Consider the following 21,813-nt stretch of genomic DNA (forward strand, 5'->3'; position numbering starts at 1 on the left):
CACCTGCCTTTGCTTTTTTTAATTACTGCATTGATCAGAATTAATGGGCACATTTAAAGTGGGACAGTTGGTGTATTGCAATAAAAAGGAGAATAAATAAAGGCGAGAGCAATTAGGTAAGCCTGTCCTCTCACTGCAAGTTTCCGTCTTTTTTGCTCCCTTTCCTGCTGGCTGTGGGGCTGTGCTGCCGGCCTCACTGGCAGGAGATAAACTACTCATGGATTAATTTAAATGAAAAACTGCAGTCCTGACTCACAGTGATGTCCTCATGCTACTTTGCTCTTCCAGCAAAGGAAGAGGGGCTAAAATGCAAGCTAATTTTAGAATTATCATGTTTTTAATGTGAGTGCATTCATCCTAGCCATTACTTAGTGTAATGAATTTCCCGACTTTGTTGTGCAGATTTAGTGCAGATTCCACAAGAACAATTAATACGTGGCAGGAATTGGGAGGAAGTGACTCTTCTCAGGTTAAAAAAAAAAATGGTTCTCAACAAAATTTCATATAGGTTCAGCTGGGAAATAGTGACAAGACAAATACTGCCTAATTTAATTATATGAATATTTTTTGTTTTATTTTACAGTTCTGGTTTTCCATTGAAATGTGTTGCAAGCTGGAAGACATTAGCTATGATATTGTCCTAATTTCATTGCAGCTGTTTCTCTTATGGTTCTTCTGACTTCAATTACTCAAGCAAGCTTCTTTCTCAGTGATGGCAGTTAAACAAGAAACCTTGGTACATTTACAGCTATGTATTTGTAGTTGTGCTATTTTCTCCTCCAGGAACGTCTTTTGGGAAAGATTATGTTCCATAGAAAACTAAGCTTTCAATATAAACCATAGAAAAATTTAACATATATCCATATTGGAAGCGTGGTGTTAATGACAAATTACTTTTTAAATGGTTTATGCAATTTTTTTCTTTTAACGGGTCTTGATTTATATAAAAAGAATGTGCCCATAAAGTACAGTTTATTGTATAGTGAGCTCTTCTTAAAAATACAGTGCTATATTGATCATCCCTGGTATCCTGTATACATGCAATCAGCCTAACTGAATTTGTCTATATAAACAGTCTTTTTTTTTTTAATCTATTTCAGCAAATAAAAATGCGTGAAGTGCTTTAATTAAACCATCCGCTGTTTGCATGTAGGGTGCAGTTTCTTGGAAGAATGATTAGTTTTGTGTATGAAAGAATTATTGGCTCTGTCCACAAACTGATACCATACTGGTGATCAGCAGTCGGTGCAGGGAAGCAGAGCATCTGGCTCGTCGTAGTCTGGGTGGAAGGTGCTGTACATCCAGGGCATTCTCTCATTAACTGGAAGAGCAAAAAAAATATTGTATAAATTCTAAAGCAGATGCCATCTTGAAAAAATAATAAATTAGGAAAAAAAAATTCGATGATGGTAAATCTAAATATATTTTATAAAAGCTAAGTAAGTTACACATTTTTATATATATATGAGATGCCTTTTAATATGTTACAGCTTAACCTGATAAAAGCGGTGTGTGCACTCTCCTGAAACAGTAAAAGAATTATTTCTGGAGTTACCCAGTATACCTCTGGTCTTTTTGTGACTTTTAAGCAAGTATTGTTTGCTTTACAAAAGGTGATTCTGTCCCCTCCAAATACCTCTTTTAGAGTGATTTGTCCTAAATTGCAATTAGGATGTGATTTATTCTTAGGGTCCCTGCCCCTTAAAGTTGCATGTTTTAGGTTTTAACTTTCTCTTTATATGCTTAACACAATACACCCATATACGTATAAAATGTGTGTATGCAATGTACGTATGTGCGTTACCATAGATTGGCAGTTCTGATATTTTTAATGCGGCACTTCAGTATCACCTTTTTCTCTAAGTTTGTGGTTAGCATCTTGTGCGTGGGATGACTGAAAACTAGTTGAAGTAATGCTTCAGAATCAGTTATTGTTTTCCAGTTCTAATTGCTGTAGCCTTGCAGTCAGGTACGTTGGTTCCTTTCATTCCTGATACTGGGTGGTGCTCAGTGATGGTTCCCAGCGAAGGACTGAGGAAACAACCTGCTTCTTCCACTGCTTATATTCATAGCAGTTGGATGGAACTTGCCTCTTCTTTCATTGCATAGTCCAGCTAGTTTATTCTAGGCAGCACTAATGTAAGTATGTGAAATTTGTGGTTTAGGAAATATCAAACTAAGTAGGAGTCATGTAAACAGCATATTGTATTTCATTGAGTTGATGCAACTTGTACAGTTTTTATACTGAATGAGGTATGAATGGGGACTGTGATTTGCCTCCAGTAAATTGGACTAATGGAGAGATTGATAGACTTTTTTTTGAAATGTGGTTCTTTTCCTGTCTATAAACTAAAGCTCTCTGTACTGCAGATGTTACGTGTGTGCGCTTCCCTTCTAAAGTGTAGGTTGCTTTGGGTTTGGAAAGCCAATTTGTAACGGTGTTCAGGTGCAAGTTTGATATTTTAAGATATTTTACTGTTAGGAGACTTCCCAGTTTAAGCTCAGATTGCTTATTTTTTCTAGTTATATTTCTCCTTTTTTTTTTTCCCCTGTGCATCTTTAGGATGTAATCTATATTGGTTTAGCTTTACTTGTCACTTTCTGTATAGACTGGTCACTTGGCTGGTGTATGTAGATGGGAAATAATGGATTAAGCCAGTCATGATGGGATGTGTTACTGTTATGAAAAGGATAATCTGGTCCTTTCTTCATCCTTAGAGAGCTTTTTCTAATAGGATTAAGGTGGATGTGTGTGGCCTGAAAGCTGATGTTTCAAATTTGACGCATATAATAAAACCTGAAGAAGTTAAAGCCTGCAAGTTAAAAAAGCACGTGTTACACTACAGACCGTCCTGTTGTCATTTAAGACCAAATCAGACGTGATTTCATATCAGCTTGGCCCTTAACTTCATTATTCGTTCATGAATGGGAACTGATGGTGATGTTTTCTGACAACGGCAGTTCTGCAGGAGGAATCCCGACGGTACCACCCTGCAGGAATCGTTTCCTGCTCTCGTTGTGCTCGGCAGCCCTTTGGTGGCACGGAGCGGTGCGGGGGTCCGTGCAGCACCCCGGGTGCGGGGTCGCTGTGCTCTGTCCCCCTCCCGTGCTCCTCTCCGTGGGTCTGACAGTCACCTGTGCTGTTTCTGGAGTCGATTACAAATCCTGTAGCTGTTTATATTACAGGCTTTAATTTTTTTTTTCCATATTTCTGAATAACTAGCCATGCTAAAATTGTAACATATGGCTATGAATCTATTTTCATTCCTCCTTGCCTTTAATTAGAAACGAGAAAATTTCTTTTGAGGTTCTTTTCAGTATCCAACTCTTCTGTATTTTCCTTGCTACTTACCAAATCCTGGTGCGTGATCACATTACCTCTTGCTAGGAAGCGACTAATTCGACTAATGTATAATTTTGCGCAAAGCATAACCGGGCTGTGGGGGAGAACTGCGTGTCCTTGGAAGCTACAGACCCAGTGGAAATCCATACTTTCCTCTTAGCTTACAGCTTCTGTTGGAGTTCAGTCTCCGTTCGATAGAGAAAAGCAGCAGAGCTCTGGAGGGTGAATGCCAGCCGGCTGAGCAGCGTTTCCAACGAGAGGCAGCCTCAGAGAAAGAGGACCCCCCCGGCAGACCTGGTGGCTGGCTGCTCAGCATGCCTCTGCAGGGCTCCTGCTGCGGTGGGTGCCCACTGCTGCTCTCCTCTGACCAGAAAGGTAGCCAGCTCCTGGCCAACAGGCTGGAATGACACGCAAGACTTGGCTTTAACCAGTGAGACTGGAGTGTTCCAAAAAAAAAAAAAAAAAAAAAAAAAAAAAAAGTGAGTTTTCTGTCATTTGGAGGCTTTGAAGAATTGCTTCATTTTTAGGGGCTCGCGAAGAAATGATCTCTGCAAGGAAGGTGCCTCAGCGTGCTAAGGATGCGCTAAGTGATTCTCGGTGGTGCTGGGCAATGGGGTTTCCTCTGAGGGGTGGGAGCTGGTGTGCACCCTCGCAGGCAGGGTGCTGTGCGTGGATTTGCGGTGTGAAGGTGTCAGGAAAGTGCCATGGTTGCTACTGCTTTCCAGCAGAGATATTACAGGAATGGGGAAGTCCACCTTTTGCATGTGTAACTCCTCATCAGTGGCAGTAACGAAATGTGCTTGCATACTGCCAGTCACTACTTAAATAGGGGCACACACAGTTGTTTCCCGTAGGGGTTTCACTAGATACTTTCCTATCTCTTGCTTCTTCATATACTTTTTTGTTAACAGTGTGGTTTGCTTGAGGAGCTATCCGTTGCTGAATGACTTTGCAAATGACCAAAATAGCTGTCAGTTACTCTGTGTTGTATGAACACAGTCCCTGACTGTAACATGAAGAATCACAGGTATGTATTTGTTTTATTATTCAGTATTTTATAGTTATTTTCTCAGTTATGGGGTGCTAGTCTAGAAATGACCAGCTTAAGTCTAAAATTCAAAAGGTACCACTTACTAGACCAGTGTGATTTACTGTCTGTGGGAACTGGCAATCATCCCTTTTTCTTTTATGTAAATCATGAGTTGCAGTAATTTGTGACACGGTAGTACAGGGCTTATTACAGCCTCCACAAGTTAGTAAGTTTAAACTAGTCATAAAAAGAAGATTTATTACCAAGCAGACACCATGATTTAGGTCAACAGGCCTAGACAGGGAAGTGGTTTTCTTGATAATGTAAAACTTGTCAGTAGCTTTTCTTACAAGGGAAATGATTCTTTTGGGTGAAAAAAACCTTCTTTTTTTGCATTTAATTTTCATTAAACTTAATAAAGCACAATATTTGTTAAAAAGGCATATCAATTTTTACAATCATGTCAAATTTAGCTGACCTCTTTGCAGTAATGAAATACTTCATTAAAACTGTTTTTCCTGTAGAAAACCATTCCGTAAGTGGAACATAGCAATAATTAGTATGAAAATGCAACGTTTTAAGGTGCCGTGTGCTTGCAGAGATGGATATCTTCCAGACAGGCTTTACTGCCTGGGTGCTGCTGTTACTAAAAAGGACCTGCCTGTGCACAGCCTTTTGTTTATAAAAGGTGGTGATTTTGAATGGGAACTTCACAAGCTGCCATTTGTTCCATTTTGAATCTCTTTGCCTGGGTAGGATTAGCCTGTCCTGACTTTCCGCTAGCGTGGCAGGTTGCATGTCTGGGCGTGCAGCTTCCCCGCGGGGGTCCCTGGGGAGCCCGTCTGGGGACGGGGTCCCTCTGTGCCATCCCGCCATGCCTGGAGACCTTCAGCAGTGAAAAAATCCTGCAAATACCTGTTCCTGTCTGTAAATGGATTTGCCCCTTGCTAGCGAGGAGTATGAATTTTTCAAGGAGAAAGGAGATTTCTTAAGCAAGTAACTTAAGGCTTGTTCAGAAGGCAGTGGCTCTTCAGAAGGAAGCTCCTTCCTTTTTTGTTTCACTGAAATAACATTTTCTGGGCTAGACCAAAGTACGTAGCCTCTGTGCACAAGTGATTGATGCCTGCTGCCGAAATATGACATAATTACCCATCAAGCCTCGTATCAAATACCAATTAGGATAATGTACGATGCTCTGCATGCATCCCAGCTGCGGGCTCGCAGTGTGTCGATTCAAGTGGCGGGTGTCCTGAAAGCAATTAATCCTGGTGTTCGTAACTAAATGGACTTGTACACATCGAATCGCTCTTCCTCAGACACTCCTTAGGGCTGCTTTTGATAGCCTGGTTTCCTGAGCCCTCTGATGTCTGGGTTACACTGCATTTGGGAATCCTCAGCAGGTTCCTGCTGATGACTGAATTTGGGCTGGCAAAATTTGGTGTTGGTTGGAGGTAGGGAGGGAGAAGGATGCTGTTGTCAGCATCCCTCCTGCTTCTTGTGTGGAGCCGAGCAGGCAGCAGCAGCCCCCCCCAACCCGGGCAGGGGACTGGGGGACTTATTTGCAAAACTTTTCACAAAACAAGTAAGAAAATTCAAGAAATGTTTTTCTCTCCAAACTTTTGCCTTGTTTAAAGTATAGCATGGTAGACTAAAAACATTGAACTGTTCAGCCTTCCAGGGAAAAAGCACAGAGCTACAACAAAGAAGAATCTTTTACTAAAGATTTACTGAAGGTATGTGTAAATAAATTCTGGCAGCTATCAAACATTTCTTTTTTCATAAACGTTGAAAAAGCAGCTTGTTAATGAAAGCAGATAAGATGCTGAGATAGAAAAATTATATGTCAGTAGTGGTTTCACTTTATAAGGCACTCTAAAATACTAGAATGACAGCCAAGGGGGGTCAGGGAAGGTTTGAAAAATAAAAATAAATGACATGCCTCTTACCTTCATTCCATGCAATTACTGTCTGCATAATTTTGTTTTGCAGAAACTGGTTTGACTCTCACCATTAACCTTACATTTGTAATTCTACTTAAGTTTTTTTGGCTTCATTTGTAATGGTGAGTTTTTCAAAATAAAGAACAACTAATGCTGCAGGAAAAAATGGCACAAACTTACATACACAAACTGGTTCGACAAAGATCTTTACAGGCCGGTAGGACTACAAGCAGTAGTTACATGGTATGTAGGTAATGCCGTTACAGCAGTATGAATATTTTTAAAAAGGAGTGCCCATCATGGGGTGCCTGTGGTGGGCAGGAGGAGCACGTGAAGGACCCCCCAAGCAAGGGATTCTCTTGCTGAGCAGCAGGAACTTCTGAAACATTGCCCAAAATGCGTGGCAGGCCAATCCTCCGTCTATTCGCTTTCCATCAACTTTTGCTTGCTTAGCACTTAGCATCGGTTAGGTATTTCCATTGCATTTAAATTAATATTGATACACTAATACATCTTTCCTGGCTTATTGCTCACTTCTCATTATTTTCAGAGAGGTAACTTGTATCTCATTGTATGTGCAAGCCCAGGATTCATTTATAAAACACAGCCATAAAGGTGATAAATGGGAGTGTGATTCCTGTGCCTCCCACCCTTTCCTTCAAAGGCCAGGGCTCGTCCCTCTCCGCTCCAGCCGGCTGGCTGGGGAGAAGACATCGTCGCTCCTCCACGGAGCTGCCGCCCTGCGCCCCGGAGCGTGGTGACCACCAGGACAAGGGATGCGTGTGGCAGAGGACAGCATCGCTGCTGTCGGCACAGGGCCGTCGTGTCCGAGCACTGCCGGCTTAGGGAGCAATGGGCTGCTCCGGAGTGCCCATCCGAACAGATGTGAACCCTCTCCTTTTCTCGGGTTTTTGTCCAGGATAATTTTTCCTACAACGGAGGAGGCACATGAGTAGGCTGAACCTCGCTGCTGTTCTTTGCTGATCTTGAAGCCTTGTCCTAAGTTTCTGTAAGACGTCTTTCAATTAGAAATGGCCAGTTTTTCTGTCTTGCTTTATGCATCCTTGGTTTTATCTTTGTGTATGAAACCACAAAGCAGAAAAAGCTATCTAGAAGTTTTGGATTGATAGAAACATAGCCACTGCCTGTTTCCAACACCAGAAAAGCAAGTAAATCGGTGCTGTTGATGCGAGTTCCCCAAGGACACGAGGCGAAGGCTGCCTTGCAGGCGCTGCCTGTGAAGCCTGGTGCTGCAGGGAGCCTGTGTGCCGTCAGGCAGCGCGTGCGGGCAGGGAAGGAGGCCTTGAAGAAGACCCCAGTGATTTCTCATTAGTCTGTCCCCATCCCCATGCACATACACGGCGTGTAACGCCCGCTCAGGGCTTTCCCTCAGTCTTTGCTTTGGACATTACTCATGCCATGGTCGTAGCCGGTACTTTCAGCAGAAAGCTGCTGCCTGGTGGTGTGAGCTGCAAGAGAGTCACAAGCAGACGCAGCTCTTTTCGCTCTCGCCTTCGTGTCTTCTTAATTTCCCTTTCTACTAGAATTTTTGTTTCTCTGCATGGTGCGTGCCTTCCATTTTTCTCCTCTGAGCCGTTCCCAAGAAACATTAATCCCTGCTCTTTCCTCTGCTGGCTACACTTCCCATTTACAATTATAACCAGGAGCTAGCGCAGGGTAGAGCTCGGGAGGTTTTTTGGCTTTGCCGTTGTAAACGTGACCTGACTGGTGCTTGCGGGTGCCCCCGAGGGTGCTTGGCCCCTGCAGCCCGGGAGGAGACGAGCCCCGAAGCAGCTCTGTCTGATGGCCTGCGTGGAGGAGAGAAGGGTGACTGCTTGTGAAACAGAGTGACAGCGAAACTGTTTGACGACATAATTGGGAGTCATATATTTACGGTTTCTTCCTTCAGGGCTGGTAACATAACCATTGAGATTTTACAGAGGCTGAGGTTTCACAACGCCTTTCCTCAGCCGACTGAAAGACTTTTTCAGAGATTCAGTGATTACCTAGTATCAGGGCTTTCACATCGCTTCATTCTCTAGTTTGTCTTGAAGTCCATTATAGTGGAAAAATAAAGCAAGCGATACCTGGAGATGCTGTATTTTTTTGAAAAAGATATGAGCCTTTCATTGTCACATTCATAAAGATAGTGTTTATTAACTGATTAGGTATGCAGTAAGATTGGAAGGGGGTGGACTGGAGCGCGTAATTGTTTTTATCCTCTTGAAAACAGTATGACTGCTGAGTCCAGTTTCTGTGGTTTCTTAACTTTGTATTACAGCTGATTTGCTAAAAAGAACAGCTATGGTTCTGAACTGCATTGAACTAGTATGATATTTATTTAGACTTTGAATTTTTATCAAAATCTAGCAGTAGCTATTACTGCAATGTAATAAACACGGCTAGTAAATGTGGAAACCTTTTAAGTTTAGATTGCATCATTTAACTGTGTGTAGGTTTCTTATGAATTAATGAAGAATGTTCATAGAAAGTTGATGTATTTTTCTGATGAGAAGATGCCTTCTTTCAGATCTTCTCTCTTAGAAATGGCAGCCAGTATCCGTAAGTAGACTTCACATCCATTCTAAATGGTATTTTTTAAAAAATCTGATGTTCAGTTTATTCTCTCACTCCAGACCTCCTAGTACCTCTTTAGGCTTTCTGCCTTGAGGCTATCCATAGCAGAGTCAGTTTAGGCCGGTATGTCTCCAGACACCATGTGAAGCAGAAATGCTGAAAAAAGGGTATTTATGACAGAAGTTACAATGAGTTCTGATGCTTTTAGTATTGGAAAGTAACATTCTTTTTTTTTTTTTTTTCAGAATCATGGTACTCTTGTGTTGAGAAATACTGTGAAGTAAATGATCTATTTAATGATGTTTATGACAACCTTATAGGATTTATTGCTCCTGTATAATTAAAACTAGAATTCTTTATGTTCTGGATTAAGATAAGTCTGTGTATAGTTCTGAGCAGCAGAGATACATCACGTAAATGGCAAAGGACTGTGAATTGATCCTTCAGTTTATTGGATTCTGCATGGAGTTTATGGCAACAAATTATTTGGGATAAAATATCTTATATGCACTATGGAGATGCAACCGAGAATTATTTGTTTAGGATTCAGGTTTAAAAAAACAAAGCAACCAACCAAAACCCCCCAGCCTTCCGTGTAGCACGCTAGTAGAAGGTTACTGCAATTCAGATAGCCATGCACACAAATACAAAATAGCAGTGATGGCAGTTATGATGTATCACACCATGTCAGGACTATTCCTGGTGACTGTGAAATTGGACGTGTGTTTTGGGTGGTGGAGCAGGAATGTTCCTTAGCTTCAGTGTGCTTTTCTTTCTGAAGTCAGTGAATGTTGCAAGGGCTTTTCCTGAATTTTGGGTAAAAGCTGCTGTGTATCACCGTTGCTGGCAGCACTGGGAGGCAGGGCTGTATGGATCAGACTACACAGCTATTAATTGGTTGCTCAAGCAAAACCATTGGAAAAATAAAGTTATTACTTTCAGCTGCCTTATTTAATGGAAAAAATGAATGAAGATAAAATAAGCAATAAAGATAATGCTTTGAACTGAAATGTTACACAAGTAATTTAATGACAAACTAGAATAAATCCAGTTCTGGGATTTCAGTACAGGAGACTGGAGGTTTTCCCCATGTGAAATGGCTGCCGCATGGACCATCTCCAGTGCAGCTCCTGCTAGCAGGGATCACCATGTTCTGCTTTATAACCAAAGGGCAATGCTCCATGGCCTAGAGCAACTGCTTAGGTGATCTTTTTCCCCTGAATATTGTTTAGCAGTAAGAAAAAAAACCCAAGGAAGTTATTCAATACTGTATGACAACTTTCTGTTAAAAAAAAAAACCAACCCCAAACAAAAACTAATGCTCTCTCGCATTCATGATGAGTTACTGATTGCAGCTGAAAACCTGCAGTTCTCCTGTGTGAAACTGTACCAAAAGTATTTTTAGTAATACCAAATCATTGTTATTTAGAAAATAAGACTGTATACCACATATAGATAAATTTGATAGGGAGGTACAAACCGCTGTTGTTGTTTAAACAATGGGGTTTCAGTCTTCTTCTGACTTAGTTCTTTAGATGTCACTTCTGCCTGTGTCCAGATGCTGCTCCAGCCAGCACGGCGGTACGGTGGAGGGTTTTTTGCTGTCTTTCCTTATTACAGACTCATCTCCACCCCTCCAGCTCCAGCTGTGCTGTTGTTTCTTTTCCAGTTAGGCTGCAGTTTGTTGACAGTCATCCCTGAGCCCTTGGGGAAGTAGCCACGTTAAGACTGCAGACCCCATCCGTGTGAAAATGCAGCACGACGGAGGTCTGTGGCCAGGCTCCTGGCTTTCCCGAGAAGCGCAGGGCTAGGGCCGGCAGGCTGTGGGAGGAGAAAGCTCCTAGAATTTGCAAAATGGTGTAAAACTGCATGTAACACAGCTACGGCACCTCCTCGCTGGAAGGAGGGGATGCTTGCAGTCACATTTCATCCCTTGGTGGGTGCCTGCGGCAGCGGAGCGAGGCTGTGCTCAGGGTACGTTAAAGTTAGGAGCATCTTCCTACGTGTATAGCTCTCTATTTAGCCAGCTTGCCTAGCTAAAGATAGCATGCGGTATCAGAGAGACCCGAGCACAGGTTTTGATAAGATTCCTCTGAGAATGAGACAAGAATGACTGATTTTATGCCTCGTATTAGTATTGTAGTAAAATATAAATCGGTGATAATTGGAAACTGCGTGATGCATAACCTGCATCGGGAAGGACTGGGCGGCTGTGCTGATGGAACAGCTGGGCAGCAGGAGAGGCAGCAGCCAGCTCTGCCTGGTGTCCGGGTCCCAGCTATGGTACTCCCTGTTTGATGGATATATTCCTCTTTCAATCAGAAGTTTATTTATGAAATACATTTTTCGAATTTTCATCATAAGTAGAGACAAATTATCATTTACTAAGATATATTTACCAGTAAGCCATTCACATTTTATCTTCTACGTATTCTGTGTATGGGGATGTCTGAGAAGACTTTGTGTATCGGGCGGATAGTAATTGTGTGGGGCTTACACCCCTTTAGCTGCTTTCTTCCCTATCTTATCTTTATACTGAGATCAATTTTATCCTCATCTAGTTGTTTTTACCTTTCCAAACAGCAATAACATCAAAGTTGGGAATTTTTCCTTTCAAATTGCTTGCGATGCTGGTAGCTGCAGAACGAGCGAGATTCGGGCTGACGTCAGACCCTTAATAAAAAGAGAGTTCTCTGCTCTGTTGTTCAAGAAGGTGCCATCAGGGAGCCCCAGCTCTCCTGGGCTGTGCACGTACGGGATGGTTCCTCCTTGCAGAAGTTGTACGTAACCCCGTGTTCGGGGGTCTAACCCATCCCTACGGAGGAAGATTTCAGAGCGGGGCTTGCAGCCCGTGGAGCAGACTGGTAGTTTTGAAGCAATCCAGTCTGATTGTTGCTGTTGGGGGAAACCAAGGTTTTTATCTGTGATGGAAAAGTATAAAGTGGTATTTCCAACTTCAGCTTTTAGAAGTTTCAACCAATTAATAATACATGAATAAGATTGGAATGACTTACTGACTAGACAGTTTCTGAAACAGGAAAATGCTTTTTGATGCGGAGGGTATTTTTCTTTTTTTGCAATGCCTATTGATCACGTTTGTACACAGTACCCACAGAACACCCTCGCCTTTCAAAGCGTTTGCAGTGTGCTTGGTGGTTAAACCAAAAAGCTGTGGTTTCTGCCCATCAGCATCGCTGCTGCTTATGTGTTACCGAGGGTCTGAAAATACCGCCGGGACATTGCTGTGGGCAGCAGTCCTCGCCGTGTCTGGGTGGGATGAGCTGATGGCTGGGCGGTGCGTCTGGGGAGACCAGAAAGACCAACAGGTTTTTGGGGTGTTCCCATCCAAGCTTAGCCTGGGAAGGTGGGACACAGACGGGTGTGCAGGGGGTGACCCAGCTCTGGGGGAATGGACCCCACAGCCCCTCGTAGAAGAGCTCTCTGCAAAACAGCACCCTTATGTTTGCAGTGGTGGTTGTTACTCAGAACTGAAGTGCAGGTGTTGCAACCGAAGTATAAGGACAGAAGATGAACATTTGGGGTGAAAAAACAACCCCCAAAAAGCCTGGATGATGAGTCCTTATGTCTTCTGAGAGTTGCCATGCTTATTTGTGCAACAGTCCTTGTGCAGTGCTTTTACTGAATTGTTAAATAAATGGAATACTTTGAAATCTACTGGGCTCTGCTTCCCCCACCCCCACCCTCACCCCTTTCTTTATCTTGAATTTTGTGCTTTCTATTCTCCACTCCACCAAAGACCTCAGCACTTCTAATAAGCCCTTGTGAGGGGGTTGTTTTCATTTCCAAAGGAGGCCTATCTTGGCTGACAGATGATGAAAAATGTCTGCAGGCAGAATGCTGGAAAAATAGCATTTTTATTCTTTGTGGGCATGCTTCAGTCAGTTCCATTATCCCTGCGTGCACCAAGATGGTCATTGAAGAGGTGAGCTGTTAATTCTTGTGCTTGGAGGTAAAGCTATATTTGGTAGACTTTTTTTTTTTTTTTTAAAAAGCACACTTCAGAAATATTTGAAATCCGCTTCAGTAAGTTAACAAGCAAAACTGCTGAATCACTGCTCCTTCTTAGTTGCAGCTATTAAATAGAGTTAACCGAAGCACCGTGAGGCGCATACAGAAGCCTCCTTTGAAAAGTGTTAAGTGTATACAGCCCCTTCTGAAATTACACAAGTGTGGCAAGGTGTAGAACACTGCGGAGATTTGTAGATTACTTTGGTTTCAACTTCTTAAAAGATAATCACAGAAGAATTCTGCTGCAAATTAAAGCAGCCTTGTTTGCTTTGCTAGAATCATATGAACTTATGCCCTTGAAGGACAAAAGCTTTTTTTGTTTGGCAGTTTGTTTTTTTTTTTTGGTGCTTCATTCAAACCAACCTGGATTTCATTGAGTGAAATCAATGGTTTAGAAAAGGCAGGCAAGGATGATTTCAGGTACTGTTTGGCCTCTCTGTGGGGAGAGACTAAATTAAGTAATTCTACTGCTTGGAAAAGTGGTAAGCAAAGAAGGATAAACTGAGGATTTGTAAAGGCATATATAGGCAGAGGAGGTTGATTAGGGATTCGGTGTGTATACCGAGGTAAACACCAATGAAAATGTGAGATAGCAAATCCAAAGCAAATAAAAGGGACACTTTTTTTTGCCAGCAATGCTCAGTTAAGTCATGCTGTTCATTGTAAAAAAGATAAATAGATTTAAAGAGGGAGTATGCAAGCTGGTGGCGATCTGTTGAACATAATGGTCTGGGTACAGCCCCTACCTGAGCAAAGGGAAATCTCTGAAAGAATTATTTTAAAACCTGTGTCTTATCTTTTCTGCCATGATCTATCAGTTGCTCTGAGACAATGTACTAAGCCAGAGAGACCTTTGTCCTGATCTAGGAAATGATTTGTCACCTTGCGATTTAATGGAAGCCTTTCCCAGATGGGCACAAAACAAAGAAAGGTTTTTGGTTGTGGTTTACTGAATTATAATGATAAAAACTGGAAGAGGCCTGCAGACGCTTCATCTAATCAGTTCTGCTGTTGATATTGTTTACTCCTATGTTTTTCACAGTTCTGTTGTAGATTACATGACAAGTTTTTCTTAATTTGCGCACTGAATCATCAGCACAGACTTTGGTTTTGGTCAGTAGAAGCCTGACCTCCTCCGTGCCGTTTGTTCTCTGGCTTTAGCTGAGATTTCTCTTTGCTCAGTTCCCCACACATACTTCTAACTTTGTCCACCTATGCTCAACCCTTAAATATTCTTAAAGAGCATTACTTCTCCAGTTTTTATGTGTTTAGCTCATGAAATTTCTTCTATTTCCTCAGGTGTATCAAGGTAGGAGTATAATTCAGTAATTTATTTTGTTGCTTGGATTTCATCTAGGTTTCCTTGAAAGGCTATAAAAACTCTATTTTCAGAGGTTTCAAAGCAAATATTTAAAAAACCTCCCAAAACAACCACCCACATATGCTGTGGATGTTTTAAGTCCAGTTAATTGTGTCCTGTGTGGGGAAAGCTTAGGTGACCTTTTGAGATCCACTTCCATCCCTATTCTTCTCTCATTTTCCTTCTTTCATCGTACATTTAAACAATGACAAGTAGACGCAATTTCAAGTTCATTAATCAATGTGATTTACAGAGGAGACGAGGAATGTAGGTCTCTATTTTGTTAAGGTTTTTCACAGTGTGAATTCTTAATATTAGAAGATTGAGCTAATACAATCTTTAGGGAAAGGAGAAATGATGTGTGTATTTGTCATACACACCTGGCAGCAGTAATGGGATTCATGTGATAGCAGCTATATGCAGCCATCCTCTGGATTTTGTTTACCATTTAAGATGTGTATATCTATATATGTGTATATGTATGTTTATATACATAATTATATATGTGTAAGAAAGTATTTTTCTCCTGCCTTTTTACTGCACCATGGTGTGTGTCTCAAGCTTGTCCTCATGTGTCAGGATGGACAGTCATCTTTCGGATCTGCAGTATGTGTTACCCAGAGCTCATCCATACTGAAAGCAGAAAGGCTTTCTGATGGTAGTACTCACATTATTTGAGCTATGACTATAAGTAGCTTACGTTAAAAAAAAAAAAAAAAAAAAAATTACTGAAATAGTTCTGTCTTCAAGACACACATGACAGAAGATCTCAGATTACTAAAGCACAGGTCACCTCGTACTTTGTCAAGGGTAGTATGATATACCAAGGAGATGCCGTGTAGATGGCATCAAATCTCAACGTCTCCTCCAGGTATTGGTTCTGCTCATTCCTCCTCACCCCTCAGCCAAGGTATCTCTGGGTAAGGGCAGAGCCGTGAAAAACAGAGCCTTTGCAGTTTTGAAGTATTGCAGTTTCTTCAGCCTTTCCTGGAAGTGGAGTATTCCCTTAAGTATTTCAGATATCTAAAAACTAATTTCTTTTTTGACTTAGCATCATCTCATGTAACTAGTATACAGGAAGGATACTTAATGAACTTTGATGGTTGCTGAGGATTAAGACACATTTGTAAATTCACTAAAATGTGTTTAGGGCTGTGTCACAGATACCTTATGAAACATTCATGTTTATAGAGCTGGCAAAAAACCTGTTACTGATGGACTGAGACTCATTTCACTTTGTGAAGGGGAATATGGTCAAGGTAAGTTAGAAATCTTAAGTATGAATCAAAATATGGTATTCTAATCAAGTTCTCGTAAAAGTGAATTAATCTGGTATACAAAAATAATTTTCCCAGTTACTTCAGCCTATAAATCCGCTTTGGTTTTCCATATGTCCTCTCTCACTGGGGGCTAGTTTTGAAACTTGTGTTGGGTGTTTGTTTCAAGGTACCCATGCTGTGGGTGGGGATGCTTTCCAGCTCCCCGAATCCTCGTGCTGTCCATGCTGCTGTCTGTTTGATACCCTCTCATCTCCTGCCACGGACACACAGGGGGTCCCCGCTTCCTTCTGGAAATGGGCAGATTCCCTCATTTCAAGACTTCTAAACCTGAGCGAATCTTATTTACATTATACAGACTGTTAGTGCCAAAATATATCCATGAACTTCACTGGCAGGAGAGGCTTTCCTGGATGCCCTTTGCCAGCAGGATAACTGGGCTTTCAGTGCTGCCAGAGGGTTCGCTTATACACTGAGATACACTGGTGGGTGAAAGCCTTGAATAGTGCTTTTTGGGTAAGATTTCATGCAAAGCAAGTCAAACGCAAATGAATTCAGGAGGCTACTGCTGTACATATGGTCAAAAATGCAACCTGTCCCTGTGCTTAGAAACGACTTGAAGTACAGCATGAGACAAAATTGCCGGCACCTATGTCCCCGAAGCTCAGGAAGGTACAGTACAGTAAATAAAAACTCTATCAGTTTACTGAGGAGTGGTGTGAAAGACCAACACAAGCCCATGGAGACCCATCAGCAAGGCCCGATCACAGAATGAGGCAGAAATAGTGAAGAACAGTGAAGCGTGACACTGAAGTCACAAGTGTACCAGCAAGAGGAAAGCCTGATAAGGATGGAGGTGGGCTTCTCAACCCAAAGGAAAAGCAAATAACAGATGAGTCGAAATTTTTTGTTTGCCGTTTGTTTTTAGTATTCATTAAAACTTTTGACTTACCAGCAGCAGAAGCACTCCCAAAGTATTGATGGATCAGATGTGCTAATAAGCTTACTGATAGACAGCCAGGTAATGTTTATGTAGAAAAATTAAATACATCTCTCAGTTTCTTCCCCCCTGGCTTCAAGGATTGTGGCTATCCCTGAGTCCCTCCTCAGGTCCCCGGTACAATTGGAAGTTATTTAAAATACAAGCCTGGAGGTGAGTTCAAGTACTTGGAAACATGACAACGCTGTCTTTTACCTGTGGGTTTGGGCTCAGAAGGGCTGCTCCTGATGGGGACAGGCAGCTTTCTGTGGAGCGAATCAGCTCTTTTCATCGGGGAAAAAACCTGGAGGCAACAGGGGTTGGAAAATCTCAGACCTCTCCTAGTTGGAGGATTTGCATATTTTTTTGCAACATCTGGGCAGCCCCTGTTTGTGAAGACCCATCTTGCCATTACCACTGCAGAGGGATGGAGTTACTCACTGCTGAGTCATTTAAAGTCAATGATCTTCACAATGCTGTTGAAAAGAAGTATAAACGCTATGTAGAAAAGGTGTTTTGGACAGTAAATTCTAAGTGATATTTTCGAAGATGTACTCTGTAAGGAAATTGCTTGCTATGCTCATTTTAGCTTATAAACACCAGTACAGGTGGAGTAATTCATAATCAGCAGCATGCATTCACTGATTGTTGCCTCTTTTACCATTCATACATTATGAATACTTAAGAAACATTTTTTTTTTATCCTCTAGATGAAGAGATTTTGTGTTATATTTATGTTCTCTGATTGAAGAAGTGTGTGTGTGTGTATGTTTTACATAAAGATTTTTGTATGGAAACTTGAATACAAATTTGGTATTTCATAAAATAATCTGAACAGTTTGATTTGAAGTATGTGGTACTAATGAAGTATGCTGTACTTCCTAGAAAGAGGGTAAAGCAGAACATAAAAATTTGGTGCAATGACAATATCAATATTTGGAAGAACAAAATTGTTTTGTTTGCTTTGGATAAATAACAGATCATTCAGTAGAAATACTTATAGTGGCTTTGTGCATTTAGAAAGCCAACTTTGGTGACATACCTGATATTAGAAAACTTTTGAAACTGCCTTTAGATTCTCAAATCTATTCGATGCTAGCAAAAATTCAATTTTCTATGAAAAGTTTGGTCAAATTGAATATTTACAAAAGATCTTCATTTGCTAAATATTCCTGCCATCTCTGGTATTGTGATGTTTACTTGGTTCTTATTTTAATATTTTATATATTGTTTGGAAAATGGAAAGTGTTATTTTTTCTAATGAATATGGTTGCATTGTTGTGTGCTTTGCATCTGCTGGGTTTGAGATGGTTGAGGACTGTTTCTTACAGACTCTCTGGGCTCAAAACTTATTTATTCAAATATGGGAGAGAAAATGCAAGAAGAGATGGTCCTGGGTACGGATTCAAGTTACACCTCTGAAAATGCTGGTGTGTATGTGGTTGTTAATTCATAAACAGTGTGCAGCTTCTCTAAAGATTTAATAAGCTGAGGTTGCTGCATTTTAACTATAGCAGAATTAAATAAGTTTCTCCATCACAGATATGTGTAAGCTATGATTGAAATGTAATCTGATAATACTTTGCTTTGAATAAAACCATGCGAGTGGAAAGGCTGTTTAGGAAATTTCTGATTAGTTTTATATTACACTTCAGGACAAGAAAATCTCTTCGAAGTTTGATCTTGATGGACCTTAGTAAACAACAGAAGAACACAGAATCTTGTAACAAAAATTAGTTTTGCAGATGAAGGAATATATAACTCATGCTTTCATGCAGAATAAACAAAAGTTTTCGGGCTGAGTTTAATCCGAGTCCGTGTGATGGTACACTGCGAATGCGCTGGGATTTCTAATGAATTTACAGTGAGTTTACAGTGGAGCTAACATCCTCTACAGCTGCCTTCCTATTATTTGGGCTCAGAATATGAAACCCTTCACTGTTGGTATTCCACACATTTTAGGGAGATACAATTTTGATATCTGGCTTACTACAAGGAGAGGCAGCAAATTTACTGTCGTAATAATGACTGTGCTAATAATGAGTTGCTAAATTCTTTCTGTTTTTTTCCCCTAAATAATTTGTTTTAATGAAAAGTTTCTGATTTCTACAGGAGATTGTCACTAAGATATTTTCAGCCAATCCCAAAGTATTTCAGCAGAAAAGAGAAACATTTTGGTATGTTGCCTTACTGTTTCAGAGGTGTTTAGTTATGCTCTATGTTATGGCACAAGACGCCCGATCCCCTCGCTGTGCCCATGCCGGGGCTGCAGTGAGTGGATCGGAACGTGAACCAGGCAGCTCCTTGCCTGGGCAGGGAGATGATGTGTGTGCTGCTGATGGGGTATTATGGAGAGGTGGTCTTGGTCTTCTGGGTAGGGTCTGTAAAGTCCTTGGAGCTAGTACAGACCCTTAAATACAGCTTCAGAGGTGGAAAACCCAAGAATTCCTCTTCCAAAAGATGATCAGACTGAAGGATGCCACAAGGACAAACTTCCTTCACCTTCTCATCACTCCTTTTCCTCTGCAGAGACATTCATCCCTTTTTTGAGGAATTCCTTCCTTTCCGTTTATGTTGTGTTTCTGGGGGAGAAAGGCATTGGCCAAGCTCCTTTCTGTGCTGCTTACCTGTTTTTCCATGGTTTCAGCAGTCAGACTGACTCTCTTTGCCTGCTCCCTGCTGCTGTTTAGATAAATCTGTGCCCTCTGCCTCTTCCAGAAAAAAGGAGGCAGAATTTATTTCCATAAACAACATTTGCAGCTTGAGGGACTAGCTTTTCAAATTGCAGTCTCTGAGGAGTCTCATCGTTTCTCCAGAAAGTGATGATATAGCAGAGTTTAATTACCAGCCATTAATCCGGAATATTTCATGTTCGTATTACGCATTACATAAATATACCTTATGAAATGTTCTGAGGGGAATTTAATAGCATATATAATGTATAATTGTGTGTGTATGTGGGCAATGCAGGTTTCTAAGCAATTCTGCGGGTGAGGCGTAGCTGCGGCGAGGTGCAGCATTGCGCTAAGAGGCAGCTAAAAGCACAGCACGGCTATGTTCTTCTTGTACTTTATTTCTTGCCAGTGGTACTTCTAAACGGTTTTGACTGCGAGATGTATTCTCCAAGATAAAATTCTGCCTATTAGGGAACATACATAGCAGTGTAGTCATGAATTCCTTTCCCAAAGCCAGGTGAGAGGAATCAGCGGCTCTGCTCAGACATGAAAAAAGGTATCTAATAGCATCTCAAGCGTGCCTGCAGTGCTGGTGCCCGTGCCACAGCCTGTTTAGCTCCCGGGAGGATGCTGCCGACCCCAATAGACGTTAACCACTGAGCCTGTCATCCTTAGGAAATCATGCCGGACGCAGAGAGCTTCAGAGTTGCCACGTTTAAGATTTAAGCATCTATCTGATAGCAATTTCATCTTTGCATGTAATCACAGCAGAAGCTAATAATTTCTTCCTACTGCAGCGTATAAAGGTGCTACTTCTGATCAAAGGGAAGGATAAAAAAATAGATCAGATAATACTGGAAAATGTTCTTCTCTCAACTGAAGCATAAACTAGAACTGCAGAAACAAAATTTCTGTGGCCAGGGTGTGTAATATTTATTTTTAAAAAGCCTTTTATGTAAATTTCTGCTAGGTTGTTCTAGCAAGCCCTGATGTCTGATTTGCTTGGAAAAATCATAGGTTTCTCCTTAAAAAGTCACTTAGTCTGCTTTCTGTGCATTTTGTAGAAAAGGGCTTATTCTTCTAGCATTTTTTTTTTTTTGGTTGCAAAAAATAAATAATTTAATTACTCTTCAGGTAGTAGAGAAGGCTTCAAAAGTGACAGTCTTTCAAGATATTAAGCATCAAAATGTTTCGAAGTAATTTTGATACTAAAGATGAAAAATGAACAGGATGGCACAAAAACAGAGCCAAGATCCCTTCATTAAGATAGAACGGTAATGTTGGAATATGGCACAGAAGTTCACAGCTTGAAAGGCACCGTGAGCATCAGTCCCTGCCCAGTACGGTGCTGCAGGACCATGTGTGTGAGAGGACTGGAGTCATGCACGGAAGGGTTGGCTTCTGCTTATTCGTGACAGCAGCAACTGACAGTCAGCACTGAAGACAAATTAATTGGTGTTAATTAACACCTCTTGACAGAGGCTGATTTAAAGTGTGAATGTAAAATTGGTTAAGGATTCAGGTGTTCCGTGTTCTGTTGCTTGATACAGCATCTAGGTAATAAGTAGTTGGGAGGGAAGCTGGCCTCTTCTGCTTAGCTGCACATTGAGGTCAGAGAAGGAAACTGGTGGTGATTCTGTCATCCTTTGTCTAAAGCTTTTGCTTTAGAATGACGATGATTATTATTATTATAATTATTTGTATAGGTGGGATGTTTCCTTCCTTTTCATATGCTCTTGCCTAAAAAGGCAGTCAGCATCTTGGTTTTTGTGTGCTTATATGAGATGATACTGTAATTTTCATTAAAATTCAAAATTGACTGTACAAATATTTCTCAAAACTAGTCTCTAATAGTATGTAAAAGATACTCTGTCAGGGTTGGGATACTATATTTTTCAGGATAGATTGGTTTGGTTTTTTTTGGTCACTGAAGATTAATTGATTTCTTTACTTACAGGGATGGGATTATGCTATCACATGTCTGGTAGTTAAAACTAAATAAAAAAATAAAAAAGTTGGTTAGAATTAGTGTAATACACATGTTCTTCAAATATTTTCAGTAGCTATAAAAGTGTTTTCCAAACCTTTTCTGTCTGCAGAATCTCACAGAGAATCTCGTGTTGTGCTCTGTAGTCCTGGTGTAAATCTCTTGAGAACAGTTATTTACTGTTATTGTGATTACAACCAAAAGCTGCAAGTGAACAAATCTGGGTTTTTTAGTCATCTTAGAAAGGAACTAGACATAAATTTGGATCCAGATAGAGAAAAAACCTCACAGGGAAGCACAGAGAAAATTGTGGTGTGTTGTTATGTTTTTTAACGTTCCTTGTTGAACACCAAAAATTGCAGAGCCCCATTGGTGAAGAAGAAAACAGGTGCCTGCATACTGAAAGCTGGCTTTTGCTATTTTGTGTTACAGCTGTTATTTCTCGAAACCAAGAAGGACCTGGAGAGATGGGAAAGGCTGTGCTCATTCCAAAGGATGACCAGGAGAAGATGAAAGAGCTGTTTAAAATCAACCAGTTTAATCTTATGGCCAGTGACTTGATTGCCCTGAACCGAAGTTTGCCTGACGTGAGATTAGACGGGTGAGTCCCCGGTGC

The 21,813-nt window shown here is 41.1% G+C and overlaps 1 protein-coding gene across 8 annotated transcripts in view; it reads left to right on the forward strand.

The window, feature by feature from the left end:
* GALNT13 (polypeptide N-acetylgalactosaminyltransferase 13) overlaps positions 1-21,813 on the forward strand; it is a 195,385-nt gene that overhangs the window by 85,734 nt on the left and 87,838 nt on the right. For all 8 annotated transcript variants that reach the window (XR_008235994.1, XR_008235996.1, XR_008235993.1 and 5 more), the window contains one exon: positions 21,630-21,798. Coding sequence is in view for 2 of the 8 variants with exons in the window: in XM_052792613.1 (XP_052648573.1) it covers positions 21,630-21,798 (169 nt within the window). In the remaining 6 variants the exon portion in view is untranslated. The remainder of the gene's footprint in view (positions 1-21,629; positions 21,799-21,813) is intronic.

The sequence above is a fragment of the Harpia harpyja genome, chromosome 7 (genome assembly GCF_026419915.1).
Source record: "Harpia harpyja isolate bHarHar1 chromosome 7, bHarHar1 primary haplotype, whole genome shotgun sequence".
In the NCBI taxonomy this organism is placed as follows: domain Eukaryota; kingdom Metazoa; phylum Chordata; class Aves; order Accipitriformes; family Accipitridae; genus Harpia; species Harpia harpyja.